At 36.1% G+C, this 24,656-nt stretch overlaps 1 protein-coding gene across 8 annotated transcripts; it reads right to left on the minus strand.

Moving 5' to 3' along the window:
* LOC109711517 (IAA-amino acid hydrolase ILR1-like 3) lies at positions 5,505-24,271 on the minus strand. Of its 8 annotated transcripts, none has more exons than XM_020234657.1 (6): positions 23,756-24,206; positions 11,020-11,145; positions 10,489-10,525; positions 10,211-10,395; positions 8,002-8,130; positions 5,505-6,149 (listed from the first exon to the last, which is right to left on the minus strand). In XM_020234657.1, exons 1-6 carry the CDS (start codon positions 24,119-24,121, stop codon positions 5,769-5,771), a joined length of 1,224 nt encoding a protein of 407 aa, XP_020090246.1. In that variant the 5' UTR covers positions 24,122-24,206; the 3' UTR covers positions 5,505-5,768. The 8 variants fall into 8 exon arrangements, with proteins under 8 accessions (XP_020090246.1, XP_020090261.1, XP_020090237.1 ...); XM_020234632.1 differs by lacking the exons at positions 5,505-6,149; positions 8,002-8,130; positions 10,211-10,395; positions 10,489-10,525; positions 11,020-11,145 and adding exons at positions 11,374-16,997; positions 17,095-18,107; positions 18,650-20,308; positions 20,387-20,750; positions 20,815-21,301 and having other exon boundaries at positions 23,756-23,876; XM_020234672.1 differs by lacking the exon at positions 11,020-11,145.

Below are 24,656 nucleotides of genomic sequence, written 5' to 3' on the forward strand. Positions count from 1 at the left end.
GTAGATATAGCATTGTGAGTTGGACACATGATCTAGTGGATGCATGAGGATTGGGTCTTGACATGGAATCCTATAGTGCTATGAACAAGTGATGAACTTGAACGAAAACAAGCGGTGAACTCGAATAATGTTATGACATAGAAGAGTGGCATGTGAAACTAGTGCAGTAGAGACACTTATGACATGATGAACATAGGGATAGATGATTTCCCAAGTATGGATATGTGGCATGTGAACTAGTGTAGTAGTGACACTTAAATATGAACATAGGGATAGATGATTTCCCAAGTATGGATATGTGGCATATGAACTAGTATAGTAGTGAGACTTAAATATGAACATTGGGATAGATGGTTTTCCGAGTTGTTGTTATCCCTAGTTGGTAGGGTATCCTCAAGTTGAGAGGATTGGATCATACTCACATAGTCTGTTCTAGCTTGACGGTGGTCGCTCCACCCAAGCAGTGAGCTCCAAAGTTGTCACACGATGGGTTAACGTACCTACCCAGCAGACAGTCTCGAGTGTGCGCAGCGGATAGGTCTCCTCACCTATGGGATTGAGTTGTGAGTCGAGGCGTAACCTTCGGGTTAGCCAAGAAGATTGGGTGACAAGTATATGAATGACATACCTCATGAGCATAGTAGAATGATAGTTGATTTCATTACTATGTAGACACTTCATTCATTTCTTTCATGTTGATTAAGGCATAGTAGTATGATAGTAGATTTCATTACTATGTTAGCAGATTTCATTATCATATTATATCTCTACTTATGCCTATTTAGATTTAGTGGGAAGATCGGCGAAGTCGGCGGCTGAACCCACTGGAAGCTATTATTAGTTCACTATAGTTGAGGGAGTCTCATAAGGGCGTTTTTGGTTCGTTTATTTTAAGCTATGAAATCAAAATCAAATTCATTAGTTTCGATAGCTATTATTTGTATTACAAAAATCAAATTCTAATTTCATTCCACTCTTAAATGTAAATAATTTAATTTATTTTTGGCCTAATCTGATTTTGGATCCTGAATTAGACTCCAAAGCTTTCTTTTAAAATCTTAGGCTGGCATGTTTGGTTCATGATTGGAATAAAAATAAGAAATGAAATTAAATTGCATTGGAATCGAAACTAGAATGGTGAATCATCAAAAAAAATGTTTGGTTTATGATTGAAATGGAAATTGAAACAGCCATATAAAATTTTGAAAAAAAATTTGGTGAAGAGAGAGGAGAACGATGAAGGGAGAGGAGAGGAGGTGTTCGTGAGAGATGGTTTTATGTGATTTACTTTGAAATTGATCAATCCTGAATTCAAAGCTAAATTTATTACTACTATTCTACTCTGGAATGGAAATCATAATCCAATTCCTGTAAAACAAATAACAACTAATCGGAATCAATGAATTTCATTCCAATTACGTAGTTTAAAATAGGTAAACCAAACTAAATGTCTATTTCGATATTCATTTAAATAATGAACCAAACATTTTTGGATATGCATGATTCTATTTTTCATTTTAATACAATCTAATTTCATATCCCATTTCTATTCCAATCGCCAACTAAACATGCCCTAAGAGCATAGGAGAGAAGTTTTTTTTTCCCCTCTTTCTTAATTTTTTTTCTTTTTGTATATAGGAAAAAATTATAATTTTTTAAAATTTCAATCTACTTTGTTAATTTTATTATAAAATTTAAAATATATAAATAATGATTAAATAGTTTAGGCTGTTAGTAACTTGGTATTAAATATAAATGTTAATTTTATAATATGAATTCATATATAAATTATACAATTAAAAATAAAAAAAATTAATTTTATATTTTACGAAAATTAGTTGAGGAAATCACATAAAATATACTAATTAAAATATTAATACGCAATGCAAGCAAAGATTTCTCTTTTCATTTCACTAATTAATGGGGGACTACCATGCCTACTAAAAATTTTGAATGTGCTCATTGCACCATTTATCCCTTAAACACGTGGCCATATTTGGAATAATCAGTATGGATAATATCATTCGCACCCATCAAAAGATTAGAAATATCATAAATAACTTTACAAAATTAGTAATATCAAAGCAAACAAAAGAGAACAAGATGAGAAAATATTTAATAAAGTTGAATAACTATTTCAAAATAGCTTACTGTTGAGAGAGCTCCTTACATTTTCTATATTAGGGAAAATAGCTGCATTTATTTAAAATTGTTCCGTAATTTGTCTGTAACATTCTATAATTATTCTAAAATTAATTTTTGTAACTAATTTTAAAAATTAAAATTTAAAATAACTACCCGCAACATTGAGCGGGTCCTTAACTAGTTTTATATGAAAAGCTACAATCCATACAAATATATAATTTGATGATTTCTTCGATACACGTGGCAGAATTTCCTGCCTCCACGTCTATAACCCATTTTTTCATTTTGTACTGTATTTGACTCTATTTGTTTGTATTTATTTGTCTCTTCTCTCTAGATCCTTCTTCCCCCTCTCCCTATATGTCTCTTTCGTCCCTACCCTACTTTCTCCCTATCCTTCCTGTACGCCTTTTCCGATGAGTCTCTCAATGCCCTTCCTCTCTCCTCTTGCCCGCTACTCTGCCTTTCTCTATCTCTCTCTCCCTGATGAGCGCCCTATCCCCCTACCTATTGAGGTAAGCTCTCCGAGGTTTCTCTGGATCTCCGCCGGTCGATTCCATGGCAGACGAGATGAACCCATACATTGGATGGTGGCCATCGTGTTGGACCTATGCCCGTTGGGTTGGATGTTATGATGACTACAATAACAAAGAATTGAAGGAAACAAGTTTCTTTGGCTTTTGCTTTCTTTTGGTAATAAATGAAAAGATTTTAGCATCAATACTGGGAAGACAAATATGAAAGACTATGCCTATATAACACCTCATACATAGGCGTCAATCTCATGAAACTATTTTGATTAATAAGTGTCTGGCTACTCTACTCTTATGAAGATGAAAGTTTTCATAGTTGTAAGGCCATGTTAGATGTGGCCTACGTAATCTTATTCAAGGCGATATATAAAGATACAGTCGATATATTCAAGCTGATATATAAAAGATACGGTCGATTCACGGTTAGGATATATCTAGATACATTCTTAATTAAAGAACATAATTAAACATCCTTACATTAGATTTTATATATATATAGAGAGAGAGAGAGAGAGAGAGAGAGAGAGAGTTGAGCTAGAATACTTCCAAAAGCACCAAAGAGGTAGTGCTTTTGAATTTTTAGCCTTTGGATAAAGAAATGTAGTGTTGGGATGATGGTGGTAGGTGAAATAGTGTTTCATTCAAAGGCTATTAATAATCAAAGAGTAGATCCAAGTGCTAAAAACTTAGAAGCACCACCTCCGGGTGCTTCTAAAAGTATTCTAGCTCAATTCTATATATATATATATATATATATATATATATATATATATACATATATATATGTATATATTGAATCATAATTATTATATATGTAAAAAGTATATATATATATATATATATATATATATATATATAGAGTACATCTCCTGTACTTTCGAAAGTACGGAGACCTCCCTCCTTGTAAGTTGTTTTTCGATGATAGGACATCTGATTCGATGATAGGACATCTGATTCGACGATCAGCTCGTTAAATATAATCTACCCTATTGGAACTATTAGAAACCAAATTTTATAATTTTTTACCATCATTTACCATGCGATCAAAAGGTCTCAAAAATGCCTATTTTAATGGCCGATGTTACATGTTTTTAAGTTCAACGTTTTAGAAGTATCAAATTACATAAAAATTTGATAGAAAATTCTACTTAACATCAATAGCAGATCAATACTTTTGATTTGAAATTTGAGTCCTTTTTCCATTTTTTTATGAGATTTCAATTGTCGCGTTCATTTTGAGGCTACTCGTTCACTAGACAAACGAAGTCAAAAAATTATGAAATTTGGTTTCTAAATAGCTCAATAGTGTAGATCAAGTTTAATAGAACGATCGCCGAATCGGATGTCCCATCACGAAAACAACTTACAAGCATAGAGGTCTCCGTACTTTCGAAAGTATAGGAGACATATATATATATATATATATATATATATATAATATATATATATATATATATATATATATATATAATTGAGCTCCTATACTTTTAAAAGTACCAAGTTATTGGTACTTGTAAGTTTTCGGCCTTTGAATTAAGGGATGTGCGATTAGGATGATGTGGGCCCCTTAGGGTTGAGTGGATGATTGGTTGAATAGTATAATTTAACGGGTAAAAATGATCAAACGTGTAGATCTAACGGTAAAATTTTTACAAGCACCAAGTGCTTGGTGCTTTTACAAGCACTATAACCGAACTCTATATATATACACACACGCGCGCGCAAGTTTCGGTTCAATTCTAATCCTAATATTTTGTGACGGGCTTTATCTCCGGAGATAAAGAAACAGACTTGAAGTGCCCTGCTCTTTTATAGATCGTGAACAAGGAATCGCCATCCGCATTTGCAATCGAAATCATAGCAAAAGTACGATTTTAATTTTTAAAGTTTATAAAGCCCATCATTGCGTATTGTTTATTGTCTTAATACTGTTTGTTGTCTTAATATAGCATCCTCCATATCTAATTGAGTTGACTAAAATATAATTTCTACATTATTATTGAGAAGTAGGGAAACATTAATAATTTCGCCACAACTCCTTTCTCCTTAAAGAGTGCCAGGTGACCGCTTAATGCACTCACAATTACGCCATGTTTGGTTCACCTATTTTAGACTATGAAATCGAAATGAAATTTATTGATTCCGATAATTGACATTTGTTTTATAGGAATCGAATTCCGATTCCGAACCAAATCCATTTATGATCCAATCCGGCTTTGAATTCCGGATTAGCTCATTCCAAAGTAAACTATTCAAAATCCTCTTTCACCAACATCTACCTCCTCTCCCTTCATTACTTTCCTCTCTCTTAATCAAAACTCTCTCTCAAAAATTTTAAATTTTCATTCTAATAATGAACCAAACATTTTTAAATGATTCGTCATTCCAGTTACCATTCCAAAGCAATCCAATTTCATTTATCATTCCTATTACAATCATGAGCCAAACATGCCCTTAATTTTAAAAACTATGAAACACTTTACACATTCTAGATCATGATTTTTAGTATAAATCATCAATGGCTAAACCCTATATCAGTACAAACAGCTTAAAAAGTACGCAATCGCTTCCTTACAGGAAGATGGTGGCCTAATCATGATCAACTAAGCAGAAAATAAAGTGGAAACAATATCAGAATTTGATGCTCTCCCACAGTGAGGCATATTTCTACGCTGAGCGCTAATCAATGAAAAATTTAAGGCGGGTAACCTGAGAAAGACCCTGGATCACGAAGCTAAAAGTTAAATCCGACCATAGGCTCTTCTGATTAAGCTATTTACAAGCATTGCATTATTGCATGGGAAAGATACAGATTTTTAGCACAAGAGCTTCACAGGTTTTCACAAAATCAAAATGAGCTACCCGCATTCCAAAAGCAGAAATTCTAATTAAAAACTTTCCTAGTTAGAGCTCTAGCGAGCTAGTGAAAAGATTTTCAGGCTTACATTACAGTAAAAGCTAGTAGAGGAAATCCTCAAAGAGTCTCACTCAAACGCCCACTTCTGCGAAAGTCTAGTAGCATAAGCACTTCGATTTTTTCTTTTCCAGAAAAAAGAGAAAATTGCCTAATAATTAATTAACATCATTAATTTACCGTTTGTGTGGACGTTTATTATGTCCGTCTAAATACTTGATTGCGACGGCAGCATGAAGAGCAGCTCCAACAGGAAGCGCTTTCTCATCAAGAACAAAATATGGAGAGTGCAAATTGTGGGTTGGCGACATAGTCTCGTTTCCGACACCAATAAAGAACATTGTGCTCGCCATCTTCTGCGAGTAGAAGCTGAAGTCCTCCGCACCCATGGTTGGTGGGCGCAGCTGAACATTAGCTTCTCCGAGAAGGCCCTCGCCCACGGCCTTCACATGGGCATACAACTCTTCATCATTCACAGTCGCAGGGTATGGGATGAGCTTCTCCATGAAGTCTACTGTGGCATTGCAACGGTGAACTGCGGCTTGCATCTCTATAATCTTTAAGGTGAGGAAAGGACAAATTAGAGACTCCACCGGGACACAAAATCAATATGATTGCAGATAGCCATCTGAAGTATAATAAGTACAAAAGCAATATGAGAAATCTGCTTGTTCGTCGCGATTAACGACCCAACCACCCTGATTCCCGTTAGTTTCTTTAAGGGGGTGTTTGGATCTTGTTATCTAAGATTCCTAAGTAGTGAAAAATTAAAGAAATTTCATTCGTCATAATGAGACTACTTGAGAATTATATATTTCTGTATTTGTTTTGCATACTCATCTCATTGAAGATTACTAGGATTGTAAATTATTGTGTTTAGTTTAAAAGTAAAATTCCAGTACCGTAGGAGTAATATATATGATTTTCGACAATTACCCTTATACTTAAAAAAACTATTTACTTACATTATTTACTAGTTGAATATCAAATTTAAATTCCAAATCTAAATTTCATATTGAAATTTGAATTCAGAAGAATGAATTAAAATTTTGAATTCAAAATTAAATTTAAATTTTGAATTTACCATCTAGATTTGAATTTAAAATTTTCCAAATTTGAAATCAAATTCATAATCTAAATTTGAATTTAAATTTTTATTTTAATTTGAATTCAAAATCAAATTCATAACCTGTTCAAATTCATAACATGAATTTGGATTTTAAATTCAAATTCAAAATTTGTATTTTAATTTGAAATGTGATTTCAAATCTAATTTGAATTTAAATTTTGAATTCAAATTCAGATTTTAAATTTAAAATTTGAAATTGAATTTGAAAATCAAATTCAAAATCTAAATTTGATTTTGAAATTGATATCAAAATTAAATTCAAAATCTAAATTTGAATTTTAGATTTAAAATCTAAGTCAGAATTCAAAATTTAAATTTGAGTCTGAAATCGAATAGAGTATGAATTCGAATTTAAATATCGAATCCAAAATCAAATTTTAAAGTCAAAATTTGAATCCAAAACCAAAAATTGAATTCAAAATCTAAATTTGAATTCAAAATTGAATTCAAAATGTAATTTGAATTTAACGTTTTAATTTAAAAAAATGAATTTAAATCTAAATTTACAATTCAAAAAAGATTGATGGCAGTTTGGGAATTATGAAAACTAGTGAGATTCCATATACTCATGAATAGGAAATACGCATCACCTTCCACGTTAATAGGATTCTCCCTTCTGGAGAAAAATTCAATTCATTTGGGAATACAATATTCCCGATCATATTACTATGTACCGTTAGCCAAATGCTATAATCTGTAATGGATTTTCAGTAATCTAATATATTTAGCATGAACCAAATGTCCCCTAACAGCTATCAACTTTATCAAAGCCAAATACCTTACATACCCCTGAATTAGTGCAGGCATTCAGAAGAAAATAGGGATAAAGTTGAACTTGTACAACATAATAACCAGCCCACTAGCATGAGCAACTTGTTATCCATACCATCAGCTCAAAATGTTTCAGCATAGTTATTAGTACTAAGAGTGCGTAGTCCTTATATATACAAATACTTTTTATATCTAATATGAGACTATTGAGCTGTCACATAAGGTCAAATAATAATCACGTGTTAACATCATAATCACATGTTAACGCAACCACAAAACTTGATAGAAGTGTGACTGGAGCAGTTGATTGATACCGACAGATATTACATGGCTTGTTTTTTATTTTTCCCAAGGTTCTATAGTTCAGTTGACAATATGCAATTTCTGCTAATAGTTAGGAGGTTTCAGCATATTTCTGCCTTTTTGTTTAATGATCAACGTGAATTAAAATCATGCTTTACTTTTTACAATAATTCAGAAGGTGAGTGTCGCATAAGTCAGAGAATTACCTCTTTAATCCGTTTCATGAGGTAGGAGAGGCCTTCAGTTGTCATACTTCTGAAAGTGCCGCTGAAAGTTACCGACTCCGGAATGACATTGTATGCTTCTCCTGCCCTTATGAACCCAACTGATATTACCTTCAAATAGCATAAAATGAAAAAAAAAAAAAAAAGAAAAAAAAAAGAGGCACTGCTTTGTTACTTTTGAGCAATGCAAATTCTATGAAATATCATTTGTAGATACTAGATTTCCTTTCTCTACAGAACCTAATAATAAGAAACTTTCTTACTTCCAGTTCACAATCTACTTAAGCATTAAATAATAGAAACCTAATAAAGCTTCTAATGTAAAACATCATTACACTTGCCATAGTCTTCACATGCCCCTAAGGGTGCGTTTGGTTCGAGTTATCCTGGCAGGATTACAGGCAATCCTGCCAGGATAACTGTGTTTGGTTAATCCGCTATGTAATCTAGTCGTTAATGTAACATTACAAATCGAGCAGGATTACATCGAAAATATGAATGGGAGGGGGGTCGTGTATCTTGTATTACTGAAACCCGTTAATACTACATATTATGTAAAATGACAATTTTACCCTCCAATAACCCCAAATCTAATTAACAGTATTATTTTTATCTCTCTCTCGCCTTCCTCCCTCTCTCTCGCACGCCGCTTTCTCTCGCTCTCTCTCTCTCTCTCTCTTGACGTGTCTCTCTCTCTCTCTTTCTCTCTCTCTCTCTCGCACGAACATCTATCATCTTCTATTGCGTCGTCCTCCCAAGTAATCATGACGATCTCCTTCCCTTCATTTGTTATTTCCGTAAAAAATAATATTCAAATGACCACAACAAGGGCAATTTTGGAAAAAATTATACTTTTATGTCAAGATTACTAAATTTTATAAACTGAACCAAATATATTAATGCTATCAATACTGTAATCTAGTATTACATTACTGTATTAAACCAAACGCGCTAATGCAGCATCAGTAGTAATCTCATGCCGAAATCTAACATACCTGGATATATCGAGATACTTTGTAATATTACATAACTCGAGCCAAACGGGCCCTAAGCAGTATCCGAATTTGGTACTGGTTAATGCACCTATTAAATATAAAAATATTTAAACACTGTTCTCTACCAGCTTAATCTTTTAGAGAAGATTGTTTCATATTATTTAACATGATAACAAAGCAGAAGTTCCTGAGTTCGAGTCATGGCAAACTCCTAATATTATTAATTTCCTCCTATTTAATTCAAATCCACATCATGGACCTATCGAAAAGTTTCGAACCCAGACGTGAAAGGGGAGTATTAAATATAAAAATATTTAAACACCGTTCTCTCAACTTAAGGTTTTAGGCCCCCTTTGTTTCCAAACGAGAATTTTCGTATCCGAGAACAGTAGTTCTCGGATCCCTAAAATAAACTGATATAATATGGTATAAAACTGGAACTGCTATTCCACATTTTTCCTGGAACAAGTTTGTTCCCAAGTGGGAACAAGGTTAATTAAAGCCTTAATTTATTTTAATTAATTTTTTTAATTATGTTATTATATTATTAATTAATTTAACTAATATATTTAAATCAGTATCCATTGCTTAAATAATGAAGTAATTAATTAATTTATTACTTATAATTAATTAGCTAATTAATTATTAATAATTTAATATATTTATCTATAAACTAATATTTATATTGATCAACCTATACAATATTTAGCTAATAAATTAATTAATTTATTAATTTCTTTAAGTAATATTTTGATGTTAATTAATTAGATAAATAATTTTAATTTAAAATTATAACTATTATTCCTCTTGTTCCAATCTAACCATCCAAACACTATTTACCTTATTCCTAGGAATAACCCAATTTTCATCCAAATACAAAATTGGTCTAGTTCTTGCTTATTCTTGAACATGTACCTATCCCTAGAATAAGCAGGTCTTAGTTGTACCCGAACCAAACGCAGCCTTAGAGAATAACGATTCTTTCGTATTATTTAACAGCACCAAATTTGTATGCTAGTTACAACTAAAAATTACGAGTACAGCATCAATATCTAAGTCAAATTTTAGCGAGCAAATTTATAGTTAACCCTGTCGTATATTTTATTCTAGATGATAGTATTAGAAGAAATTTCAACCATTAGTTTATTGAGATGTAGGAAAAGAACAAGAGCAATGGGGGAAGGTATCTAGCTCACTTTGCTCTCAAGAGGATCAGACTCACGGGACACGAGCTGTTGGAGGCTGAGGATTGCAAGCGATGCAGGGATAACAGGATCAATGACTCTATGAGGGGCTGCAGCATGCCCACCTTTTCCCTTGATAGTGGCTAAGAAACGTCCAGAGGCTGCAAGAAGAGGTCCAGATCTCGAGGCAATCACACCTGTTCGAAGGAAAGGGTCAACATGCAAAGCAAAAATGGCCTGCACATTCTCCAGAGCACCTTCTTGTAATACATGGTAGGCACCAGCATTACCCTCTTCTGCTGGCTGGAAAACAAGCTTCACAGTGCCCTTCAACAGGAGAAGGCAAAGAAATATTTTAAAAAAATAATAAAATCAGTAATCAATTAATACAGCAAAACTGAACTGCATGAATGAGCCTTTTTAAAAGAAAAAACTGCTTTACCATTCTCCTGTAAATGACTAATTGTTTTAGTTTTATCAGAATCAGGGTTAAAAATGGCCATTCCGATGGAAGAAAGTTGGACAGCAAAAAGGAACCAAGGATGCGATTGCAATATACTAGAAATTCGGTGATCAAAATGTTTTAGTTGGAGGAGTAAGTTGCAATAGAGTGAAAGCACCAGGACTACCCAAACAAATATAGCAGAAATGAAGTACCAGTGGAACTTTCCGAATCCTGTCCTAAACTTTAATGACAGGATCAAAGTAGTTGATATCCCTCCTTCATATAGACTATTCAGAATATCTGATTGAGCTTCACAATTATATGATAGAACAGTAGCCTCCAATACAATATAGAAATTGCTGGTAAATAGAATTACCTTTAATTCATTCTTTCTTTGTTGAAGCAACTTAGCTGCTCCTAGGAGCATTGTCACATGAGCATCATGCCCACAAGCATGCATTTTTCCACTTTCTTCGCTCTTGAACTCCCAATCTACCAGCTCCTTCGGGAGAATAAATATGTCAAATAATTAGTCTCTAGCTGCCAAGTTGTTCAAAATGACTGGCGATAAATACTACAAAACAAACTAGGATTTTATAAGCCATTCTGCTTCTAACTATAAAGAAGGTTTGCAATGTAAATCAAAGAAACATCATCATCAATCTATAAAGTGTTGGAAAGAATTAATATCCAAAATAAAGTGCAAAAATCATATAGATTTTTACATACCTCTTTATAGCTGAATTTATGTTGCAATTATCAGGATATGATATCGTCTTGTTTTACGAACTCATTAATCCGCCAACAATTTGTCTCGCATATTATTCTTTCTCGTTGCAATCCGGCTACTAAAGTCGATAGCCGCACACCGCCCAAACCCCTAGGGTTTCTGATGGTGCCCTAGAGTGAACCCAAGAGAGAGAATTTTGTGGAGAGATTAAATTAATTTTTCTTGCATCTTGTATGTGGCCAATACCTCATGTATTTATAGGCCACAAGGAAGACGTTAATCCTAATCCTTTCTGATTGAGTCTCACATAGATAAAGATTAAACAGATTACGATCCATTTTCTAAATTTATTCCTTATCCCCTGTAGATTAGGAATATTTCAGATAATTACCAATATTTATTCCTTATCCCATATGGATTAGGAATATTTTAGATAAATTCTAATGTGGACGAATTCCAACATCTCCCACTCGTACACACTTGGTACTTATTTATATTTTCTCATCCCAAATATATTATCATCTCTTTTTGCTCTTTATACGGAAAATGGTTGGTGCGATCAATAACGAGAAGAATCAAAAGTGATGAGTGTTATATTAAGCAACCATCTAACTAACATAACACTACAACTCCAGATCTCGTCTATACCCCAAATCACTTAACTACACCAGATCATAGCATCTCTGATCCTATAGAGCAAGCTAGATTTTTCTCATCAATGCATTTGTTCTCATGATTATATTGACAACAAATTTCAACACATAATCGCCCGGGCTATGAGTCACAAATTATAAGTGTATTGTCAAATGATTTTTTCTTAGATGCCTCATAGCAATCCATTTCAACTTGACTGCTTTCTTAGACATGTTCCGCTAGACCGAATCAATCATGGCCCTGGGATATCATGCTAAAGTAGCATCACCAAGTATCCACTTCATGACATGGTTCTTAGTCCCAAAGGGTACGCAAAGCTCACACAGCGACGAAACGGGGATCAATTTCGTTACTCTCTAAAATAGTGATCGATCTTGCACATATGGTATGAACTTATGCAATGGTGGAGCTACCTCTAAGGACATGTCACGCTCAAAACACCATATGAATGTCGGTTCTGTTGCAACTCAAAACAACAAACCTCAAGACAGGACTACCCACATGGTGTCTTCTTTATATTCGGCTTCATACAAGCCAAGTAGAGTCGTGGACCATCTCTACTGTCGACTTTATATAGTCTCATCTTAGCTCTTTTAAGGCGACATTCAAGATTTAAACGCTTCCAGCTTTTTTAGCGTAGAGTGGATCACCTGCATTACTAACTGCATTTATGTGATCTTATTTGTCTCATTCTGCTCACTTTCCTAGCAATAGGGCTATCACCTGTGTGAGAGGGTTGATCGAGGGCCTGGTGAAATTCATTCTCATAAGGATATTGTGCACTAATTTAAAATTCAAAAAAAATGAATAAAGAATGATGACAAATATATTTATTAGCAAAATATTAATACAACAAATATAAGGATCAAATCCTACACAAACCCAATCCTCTTACATATCTATGAAAAACATCTCTAATAAGGGGTTTGGTAAAAAGATCTGCTATCATGTCATTAGTAAATGTAAATTTAATTACAATCTGACCCTATGCAACTATATCTCTAATGAAGTGATATCTGGTCTCAATGTGTTTAAATCTTTCATGATACTTTGGATCCTTGGCATAATAAGTTATTGCCGCTTTGTTGTCACAATAGATAATAACAGCATCATCTGCACGTGTTGTTACATTCAAATTTATCATAAATCTCCTTAACCAAACAGCCTCTTATACTGTTGTTGTACATGCAATGTACTCCAACTCCATAGTCGACAAGGAGACAGATGTTTGTTTCTTGCTACACTATGAAATAGCAGCTCCTCCAAGTACAAACGCATATCCCGAGGTAGATTTACGTTCATCTCTATCTGTGGATCCACCAGCATCGGTGTATCCTATCAATCTAAGCTCTCCTCCATGATAGCATAGAGCAAGGTTCGCAGTACCTCGCAGATATCTGAAAATCCTTTTAACTGTCTACCAATGTGCCGCACCAGAATTACTCTGATATTGACTAACCATGCCAACAACAAAACATATGTCCGGCCGAATACACATCATTGCATACATCAAGCTGCCGACTGCACTCGTATATAGGACTTTTTCCATCTGCTTTCTCTCTTCTTCTGTTTTAGGGCATTGTTCAAGGTTAAGATAATGACCCTTTTCCATTGGAGTGTCAATAGGTTTCGAATTATGCATTCAGAATCGCTTTAAAATTTTTTTGATATAAGTCTCTTGAGACAAACTTAAAATTTTCAAAATCGATCCCTATGGATCTTGACTCCCAGTACATAATCTGCTTGTCCTATGTCCTTGATCTCAAAAGTAGAGGACAAGCACTTCTGTGTGGTAATAATTAACTCCATATTATTTTCGGCTAACAAGATATCGTCCACATATAGTGAAAGGATAAGAAAAGTTTTTTCTTCCCTTTTAACATACACACAATGGTCTTCTTCGATCATCACAAAGCCTATTGAAATAATTGCTCTATGAAAACGTTGGTACCATTGCCTAGACGATTGTTTCAAGCCGTAAATAGAATGTTTTAAGCGACACACTTTGCGCTCTTGTCCTTCGGCTATGAAACCAAGAGGATGATTCATACAAATCTCCTCGTTTAGTTCTCCATTCAGAAATGCAGTCTTCACATCCATATGGAACAATTTCAAATGTAAATGTGCAACAATAGCTAGAATCAGGCGAATTAAGACAAACCTCACCACTGGGGAGAATGTCTCTTCATAGTTTACTCCCTCTTTTTGGGTGTATCCTTTCGCCACTAGTCGGGCCTTAAATTTGTCAATTGATTCATCTGTCTTCCGTTTTATTTTAAAAATCTATTTATTTCCAATAGTTTTACGTCCAGGCGGAAGATCAACTAACTCCCACGTATTGTTCTTAGCCATAGAACTCATCTCATCCTCCGTAGCAGCTAGCCATTTATCACAAATTGGTGAACTCATAGCTTCTTCATAAAAAGCTGGCTTATCAACATCTAGAAGCGCACATAAACGATTCCCCTTCAATTTCAAATCGACGACGGGAACCACCTCCACGTTTATTTCTTCATAATGATGGACTTTGTGAGCCATGGTCATTTGGCACACTCCCACTGACCATAGGATCACTCCTACTGTTTTGGACTATAGCTTTATGCGGCCTCAGTGCCGCATTCTCGCCTAACAATTGAGCAACCCTGTTAGGTTCTTGCAACTCGTATAGTACAGATCCTTTTTAATCTCACCAATGTCTAGAAAATCATGCTCAAGAAAATCCACATCGCGGGACTCTATCTCAGTGTTTTAAAAAGCCCAAGGCGCACCAAGGCGCAAAAGGCTGTTAGAGCCTAGGCGCAAGGAGCAGGCGCGCGCCTGAGAGAGGTGAGGCGCACACTTGAAATAAACAAATATACTTTTTAACAATTATTAAAGGGCAATGAATACTCTTTAAAAATCATATTACACAATAGATATTTTATGAATAACCATTTAATCACATCATCGGAAAAAAAAAATAATGTAAAAAAAGAAACTAAACAACAGATATATGATTATAATAATGCTAAAAACAAAATAACACATGCAAAAAGAACTAAAGTAGAGAACAACATACCTTTTCATCTCTAAATAAAGGCGAGTATAAAGCTAACTAGTAATGCACAAACTAATAGTACGTCAAAAACATACCAATTATAAGCATAAGATCATCAAAAAGTAGGCAAGTAGCAATGTAGCATGCATAAAAAGTTAAAAACTTAAGTTTTAAGCCAAAGAACATAAAAAAGGCATCATATAGAAACTAAGTATTCAAGGTCAATCGAGCCAAAATGGGCCACACAGCCACACTAAAAATATTAATTAGTCTTAATTCATCAATCATCATGTCCACCACTTGACGAAGAATACTCTTCTTCTTCGTCAGATTTGTCATTTCCAATGTCTTCCTCTTCTTCTTCATCTTCTGTTTCGAGAGCATCATCAAAATCAGGCTCTTCATCATCTATGAAGGTAGTAACATTCCGAGTGTGAGAAGATGAAGCTTTTGCCTTTCCTTTACCAGTGCACTTGGTGGAAGCTGTGGAACTGAGTGATCTAGTACGGTGTGAAGGTTCATCCACTCCTGCTGCTTTTGCCACAATATTCCATGTCAAAGTGTCATCTTCCCAAACATGATCATCATCTTTCCCCTCATTATCATTGTCTTCATCCATTTTTCCAATCAACCATTCATTGCTATCATCAATTTCACTCATTGAGATAGGGTCGATGGTGTCACGCAATTTATACCGCCGCTTCAATGCTCTATTATACCTTACATACACCAAATCATTTAAGCATTTTTGTGTGAGCCTATTTCTTTTCTTGCTATGAAGCTGCAAAATAAACAAACAACCTTATTGAAATAAAGAAAATATAAAGTTTTAAGTATTAAATAAGATGATTTGATCTTGCAACTTACATGTTCAAAAACACTCCAATTTCGCTCACAACCGGAAGCACTACAAGTGAGACTAAGAACTCTAATTGCAAATTTTTGCAAGTCTGGTGTTGATGATCCAAACAATTTCCACCACTCCCCTGTTCATTCAGATATTCTATTAATAAAAATGTATATAAATGACTTCATTTTTTTTCTTATCTACTTACAACTTATAAGAAATAACTACTAAAAGTTTAAAATGCATACGGTATAAATTTTGCTAGATAAGGTATACCTGGTGACTTTGTATTCCTTTGTCGAATTGCCATATTAGTCCCAAAAAGTCCACGTGCTTCACGATACACACTTAGTTGATCGCATATTTTATCTTGTTCTTGAGCACTTGGAATCAATTTTTGCAAAGCTTCATATAAACCCGCCATAATCTCTTCATCTCTAAGGATTTCTGAATTTGAATAAAAGAATTCAGGATTCAAGAAATGGCCAGCAGCATGTAAAGGGCGATGAAGTTGGCATTCCCATCTTTTATCAATAATATTGAATATATCACTATATTTCTCCTCTCTCTCTTTAAAAGACCTTGCAATTGCTTCTTTTGCTCTATCCATTGCCTCATAAATGTAACCCATTGCCGGCCTTTTCTCACCATCAACAAGCCGAAGTACACGAACGAGAGGGCCAAAAATTTTAAGAATAAAAATAACACTAGTCCAAAATGTAGGCATCATTACAATGCTAGCTGCCCCTTTGCCCGCTTGTTCCTTTGCCCATTTACTCTTGGTCCAATCATCCGATGTGAACATTTTTCTCAAGTTGCTCTTTTGCTTATGTAGCCGTTGAAGGGTAAGAAAGGCCGTTGCGAATCTTGTAATGCCAGGTCTAAGCAACTCTCTTTGGCCTGTGAAACGTCTCATCATGTTGACTACGCCGGTGCGGGTATAAATATAACTATTCAATGTCGTTGCCCTTTTCAATGTTCTATGCACCTCGGGCATTTTTCCAATGTCCTCAAGTATTAAATCAATGCAATGGGCGGCACAAGGTGACCAATACAAATGTGGTCGCTTTGCTTCCAACAATTTTCCTATTAAAAATTCACATATTTCAAGTTAAACAAATATTCCACCAAATAATATAAAATTATGTATCAAATAATGTAAAAAATTTGTAGGATTTCTTACCGGCTAAGACATTATTTGATGCACTATCGGTCACAATTTGAATGACATTGACCTCCCCGATACGCTCTACCATACTATCCAATAACTTAAACATCTCTTCGCCAGTTTTCGTGTAATTGGAGGCATCAATAGATTCAATGAACACAGTGCCCATCGGAGAATTTGCAAGAAAGTTTATAAGAGTCCTTTCTCTCCTGTCCTTCCATCCATCACACATTATAGTACATCCAGTCTTTACCCATTCCTCCATATGGCCTTTCAGTGAATTCTTCGTTTCTTGAATCTCTTTTTGAAGAAAAGGAACCCGTAATTCATACATAGAAGGTGGTTTCATGCCAGTGCCGAATCGTCCAATGGACTCGATTGCCACAGTAAAGCTATCATAAGTAGCAGCATTGAAAGGTACTCCAGCATCATAAAACCATTTTGCTAGATCTCTACAAGCTTTTTCTCTCAACTCCTTCCTACAAACTTCGTTGATAGTAGTTTGCTTCATTTTTCCATCCTTTTTATTTTGAACTACCTTCTCTGCATTAGAATTGAAATACAAATCCAATGGTCCCTTTTGTCTTAGTTTTTTTTTTGCACTTTTACTACTACCAACGCTACAGCCGCTACTTTTGCTTTGCATTCTTTTTCCTTCAGAGTTCAATTCCTCAACATCATTTTCCTCATCATTGTCATTTAAGTTATCTATATCTTCAAAGTCAGGTATGAAATCACTTTGCTCCTTCTCTGATATTTTTTTAATCATAAAGTCTTTGATTTCCTCCCTCACATGTGGTGGACATCTGGAGCACGCTTTTGCATTTCGAAAGCCTCCAACAATATGCTGTTTTGCTCGGTAAATTCCTCCTTTTGTTACTTTTTGACAAAAATTACATGCAAGATCATTTTTATTTTTTTGATCTACTAAATGTACATACTTCCATGCAGGGTCTCTTTTGGATGCTTCCGAATCCATTCAAGAAATTCAACAGCAAGTTGGCACTCCACAAATATGGAAAAGAAATCTAAAAAATAAGCAATGTTTCAGCAAGATTTCTAATTCAGCAAAAATACAATTTTTACTAGTTGTTTTCAATGACAAATTGACAATATTCACTTATTGTCATTGAAGTTACTGTTAAAAAAAAAAATTAAGCATAGAGAGATGTGTGTACTGTTCACCCAAAAAAAAGAGAAAAAATAGAGAAAATAGAGTGTTTTCTGTTTTAAAAAAAGAAAAAATAGAAAAAATAGAGTCTTTACNAAAAAAAAAAAAAAAAAAAAAAAAAAAAAAAAAAAAAACAGAACATAGTTTACAAAAAAAAAAGAATAGAGAAGTAGTGTCTCTCAAGAAAAAAATAAAGAAAGCTTTACTGTTTATACAAAAAAGAAAAAAATAGAAAACAAAGAGAGAGAGAGAGAGAGAGAGAGAGTATTTGCTGTTTAAAAAGAAACAGAGAAAGGCTCTGTTTAGTGTTTACAAGAAAAAAAAAAAAAACGTGAGAGATAGAGACCGTAGTGTGAGAGAGAGAGAAAAAAAAAAATGTGAGAGGGGAAGAGATCGCACCTCGCCTAGGTGCGCGATAGGTTGAAGTGTTGAACCGAGCGAGAAAGAGAGAGAGGTGACGCTTGGTTGCTTGCTCGAGCCGTCAAGCAGAGCATCGAAGCCGTGGAGACTCTCCGAGAAAGAAGGAGATGGCGGATGGTTGCTCGAGCGGAGCACCGCACCGAAGCCGCGGAGGCTGTGGAGCCGTGGAGACCCAGCGAGAAGGAGAGAGAGTGAAAATACTTAACGGGTTATTGGATGTTGGATCCAAAGTCCAACACATCAGTTTTTTTTTTTTAGCATCGGGCGCGCCTTGCGCCTTAGCAAAGGCAAGCGCCTGGGCGCAAGAGGCGCGCGCCTGGGCAAGGTCGCCCACCTAGGAGCTGCCTAGGCGCGAGCGATCTCGCCTAGAGCCTAGGCGCGCGCCCGAGGCGCGCCTTTTAAATCACTGCTCTATCTCAGTCATTCCTCCATCAGGATGCTTGCCATACATCACATAGCCTTTCGAGCAATCAAAATATCGAATAAAATTTTGTTTATTTGCTCTAGGACCTAACTTTCCATATTTATGAAAAGTATTGTGCACATATCCTGCCAATCCCCCATAGGCGTAAGCCTTCCAAATTTGGCTTTACACTATGCCATAACTCATAAAGAGTTGAAGGAACTGACTTAAAGGGCACTCGGTTAAGTATATAGGCAGCAATCAACAGTGCATCACCCTAAAAACTAATTAGGAGATTGGCTTGCACCATCATTGACCTAACCATATCCAAAAGTGTCCTATTCCTCTGCTCTACAACACCATTTTGTTACGGAGTGCCGGGAATAGTTAATTGTCTGCGTATCCCTTTTTTCTCACATAGTTTCTTGAACTGGTCTGATAAATACTCTCGTCTTCTATTAGTACGTAGAACTTTTAGTCTTTATGTTTGGTTCTCAGCCACCACTAAGAAGCATTTAAAATAATCCAAACCTTCTGAACAGTGAGACAACAAATATACCGAACTATAACGGGAGTAGTCATCGATGAAAGTGAGAAAATAGGACGCGCCATGACCTCTGAATGAACTAGCTCCAATTGATGAGTTGCCCTACGTGCCTTACCAAAAGGCTTTCTATAGGCTTTTCCTACCAAACATGGTTCACAAGGAAGTAGGCTAAGCTTATCGAGTGACCCCAACAAGTCTTCTCTAGCTAGTCTAGCCATTCTTTCTTATCCAATATGACCCAATCTCGCATGTCATTTGATAGAATTAAACACAATATTAGAAGAAACTAATAAAGCAGAATTATTATTGTTATTAATAAATTCCAAGTCCAAATCTAAGACAAAAAATCATTCTTTAAACAACCATTACCATAAAAGTCCTTACCCAAATAAATAGCTAATTAGTATTCGTAAATTGAAAAGAAAAACCTAATCTAAGTAACGCTAAAACTGATCCCGATTGGGGTTCTTTTCACCTTTCCCTAGATTACATCGGATATTCGGTGCATGCAGCACATCATGTAATATTAAATAAGAACCATTACGCAATCTAAGTTGGTATGCACCAATACTAAGGACTTCTTCCTCAGTGTCATTTCCCATCATGACATAATGGTTGCCAGCAGACACCCGACGATAATCCACATATCCTGCTCGATTTCTCGTTACATGCTTTGTTGTTCCCGTGTCTACAATTCAATCAGAGAGAGAGCGTGAGCAACAAAAACATGCGAACACACATAAATAGAGTCATAATTGGGATTTACCTTGTTCGGCTCAGTACAATCACGAGCGAAGTGTCCCATGTTTCCACAGTTATAGCATTTCACTTTATTTAAGTTTTTCTTTCCGTGCCTACCTTTGCGGCGCTTATCTATTCTGCCCTCATTCTGCGCGATTCCCAGTCTTCCATATTTACTTTCTCTATTTCGGTGTTTACGCTTAGGCCACTTGCATCTGCGCTGTCCACCGTGGGCAACGAGTGCATTAGTAGGATTCGCCTCTCTGCGCTCCGCTTCCAACTCAAGATGTCGAGCTATATCGTCAAAGGTCTTAATACTCTCATTGAGTTAGCACAACCTTGACTTGATTCCAATATGACTCTAGTAATAACCTTATAACTGACTGAACCTGTTGTTCATCATTGAGCTTGATTCCAATATGACTCTGGTAATAACCTTATAACTGACTGAACCTGTTGTTCATCATTGAGCTCGCAACCGGCTGCTTTAAGTTCTCTTATCACAGCAGACATCACCCTTAAGTGCTCTGCTGTAGAATGCTTCGGGTCCAACATATATTGATTGATTGAATTTGAGATTCAAGGCACGAAGCCTCGTTGTTGATGTGCTACCATATTTTACTTTGAGTTGCTCCTACATGCTCTTAGCAGTCTCATAATTCTCAAATTCCTTAATCAAGTCATCGTGCATACAGCTCAACATCGTATAGCATGCACTTCGATCTTTCCCAAACCACTCATTATAGGCTTGCAAATCACAACGGTGCTGAGCCGTCGTGCCTTCTTCAGGCCGAAACATGCTGTTGGTTAAATGACCAAGTACCTCTTTCGCATTAAGGAGATATTAAATTTTTCTATACCACATATCATAATTCATTCCATCAAGCCTATCTTGATTTAGTAAATCGGTGATGAAAAAAATTTTGGAAGCCATATATCACTACAATAAAGCACATAATTTTAAATTAGGCACAAATATCCACAATAATATTCTCAATTCAATCTGATAATAAAATTTCTCACTGCATCTTCAAATCGAAAATTTCGTCTTTGGAAAAAACTAATAATCATCTCATCCAATGCAGATTAAAATAACAAATCAAATTGATCAAGAATAAATCCATGTCATACAGTAATTAATAAATAAAACACAATTTATGAAACAATCATAACATGCATCAAATAATAATATTTAATGAATAAATTTGCATTGATTTGTATCAAAAAAAGTTGGTCGAAGTGGTTAGAGGAAGTAAGAGAGGCTCAATATTAAAGGTTGTGGGTTCAAATCCCGCTTTTTTAAATTTTAAATTGAACCTGTAAGTCCACGGGTTGGGCTTAGGCCTTTGCTGGCCTTGCTAGCGCGCTTGGGCCTATTTCAGGCGGGCCCCGCAAGCCCAGCAAAGGCGGGCTCTCTGCAGACCCATCGCGAGCAAGCCTTTCAAGCCCGCAGGCCCAGTGTGGGCGGCCCTCTGTAGGCCCTCACGGGCGGGCCCTACAAGCCCGCAAGCCCAGCACGGGCGGGCCCTCTGCAGGCCTATTATGGGCGGGCCCCGAGAGCCCGCAAGCCCAGCGCGGGTGGGCCCAGCAAGCCCGCCGGCCCAACACGGACGGGCCCTCTGCAGGCCACCAAAGCGAAGGCGAGTCTCATCTGGCACGGTTCGCAAGGGACCATGCGCACATGAGAATCCATAAGATCCAAAACGCGGCCTAATTATGCGCGGATTGGGAATACATAGACCAAACTAGGTCTATCTGCCAATTTACGACTCAAAACTTCGCCGGTTATTGTTATTATTATTATTATTATTATTATTATTATTATTTAATTTATACAAATCGTTGCAAATTTATTATTCAAAAAACAACAACTAAAAAATTCATTCGATGTCAAAAACGGATCATGGAGCGAAAATAAGCACTGTATGGCTCTGATACCACTGTTTTGAAGAATTAATATCCAAAATAAAGTGCAAAAGTCATATAGATTTTTACATACCTCTTTATAGCAGAATTTATGTTGCAATTATCAGGATCTGATCTCGTCTTGTTTTACGAACTCTTTGATCCGCCAACAGTTTGTCTCACACGTTATTCTTTCTCGTTGCAATGCAACTACTAGAGTCGATAGCCGCACACCGCCCAAATCCCTAGGGTTTCTGATGGTGCCCTAGAGCGAACCCGAGAGAGAGAATTTCGTGGAGAGATTAAATTAATTTTTCTCGCATCTTGTATGTGGTCAATACCTCATGTATTTACAGGCCATAAGGGAGACGTTAATGCTAATCCTATTCTGACTGAGTCTTCCATAGATAAAGATTTAAACAGATTAGGATCCATCTTTTAGATTTATTTCTTATCCCATGTAGACTAGGAATATCTCAGATAATTATCAATATTTATTCCTTATTCCTTATGGATTAGGAATATTTTAGATAAATCCTAAATCCTAATGTGGACGAATTCCGACATAAAGAAATGGAATTTCAAAGATAAATATCTAGCCAAGAAAAGAAATTTAAGTTGCAATTGGATGCCAAAGCAAGTTATCCGATTGGGTGTCAAAACAAGTTATCCGGTGATAACTGGTGCATTATGAGGATTTTCCTTTTGTGGTTGCAAGTCAGGAGTTTGATTTTAGCTCATCATGAGGTCTTTGCAGCCTGATTTCTTAAAATAGTACATTTCACCCACACCTATGAGGTGATTTATTTCATTACGACAAAATATCTTAGATGCTAAATATAAGAAAATGGATCATACTCCTCATCTATCAAATACTTTTTGAGTAAATAAAAGAGATATGCTAAACATGATGTTCATGCATCCAAACAGGCCCCTAATTACTAGGATTAATACTACTTTTTAATGTACTTGAGCATTTCTGAGAGAAATTTAGCAGCTGAAATAGGTTTTATTAGTTCTCCAATTGCACAAAAAACTGCATTGATTTTTGAGGTACCATCACTGTTCATCATGAGTTAAAATTTAGTTTATCTTGAACTAACCAGCTATCAACGGTGACTCAGATAAGTCCCTCTACTTCAATGAATGTGTAAGAGTATCGGCTGTTGAACATTCGCCATTCCATCATAAGCTAATCTTTAAATAGGTCTACCCATTTGTTGAATAGAGAATATGCATATAGAGTGAAAAAGTTAATACAACATACTCACGATAAAGAATACGTTCTTGATTCATTGAAAATGAATATGTTGTAATCGGAATATAAAATCCAAAGGATCATCAGTTTCTACTGTTCAATGACAAAAAACATCCATCAAAATCTCACCTTAAACCCCCCCGGCACCCCAAACCAAATTAAAGCCTCACATGATCCAAATCCGAAAGAACCCAAACAAAAAGAAGAAGAAGAACAAAAGATTAAGATTACCTGCAAAGGAAGGGCGTCCATGTCGGCTCTGAGAGAGAAAACGGGGGCGGAGCCGGAGCCGATGGAAGCGACGACACCGGTCCGCGCGACGGGCCACGAGTAGCTGATCCCGAGCCGGTCGAGCTCCGACCGGATCAACCCACTCGTCTTGACCTCCTCGAACGCGAGTTCCGGGCGCTGGTGGATCCGCCTCCGGATCCCCGTGAGCCAATCGGCGAACTCGGGCTCCCGCGCTGCGCCGAGGAGGTCGTCGCCCAAGGAGGCGACCGAGAGGGAGGGGAAAGGGAGGAGGAGAAGCAGGAGGGTGGAGATGGAGAAGAAGGAGAAGAAGAGTTGGGCTACAGAGGAGGAGGAGGAGGAGGCCATGGAAGTCGGAGAGAGAGAGATGGCGGAGGGGAGAGGACAAAGTGGTTAGACGAAGAGCGACAAAAAAAAGGGTATTGGTCCATTGTACAATTTACATGAGACAATTTTCACTTCTTTTTATTTTTTCCTTCACAATCTTGCGTGCATATGGCTTTTACTGTTTATTTTAAGGAAAAGTCTATCTAGACATATTTGGTTGGGCGTATATTCTACAACTCTCACATCCAACGGCTGTTATTAATCTTCTAGCACAGTAGATTATAAGCTTACTCTCTGTTTATTTTTTGCAAAAGCAAACCTAAACCCTACTACTCACCCTCTCTCTCCTGCCCACCCTCTCTCTTCCGGTCACCCTCTTTATTTTTCTCGCCCTCGCCTCTCTCCATTGGTAGGAGGTCGCCTCTCAATCGCTCCCCTGTCCATCCCAGTACCTGTCACGCATTTCTTCACTCGTAAGCGTCCGAAATTGGGAACGATTTCGGAGTTAAATCGACCACAACTGAAACAAAGGACTCAATTCAAACAGAGAATTATT

The sequence above is a fragment of the Ananas comosus genome, linkage group 1 (assembly GCF_001540865.1).
Source record: "Ananas comosus cultivar F153 linkage group 1, ASM154086v1, whole genome shotgun sequence".
Lineage (NCBI taxonomy): Eukaryota > Viridiplantae > Streptophyta > Magnoliopsida > Poales > Bromeliaceae > Ananas > Ananas comosus.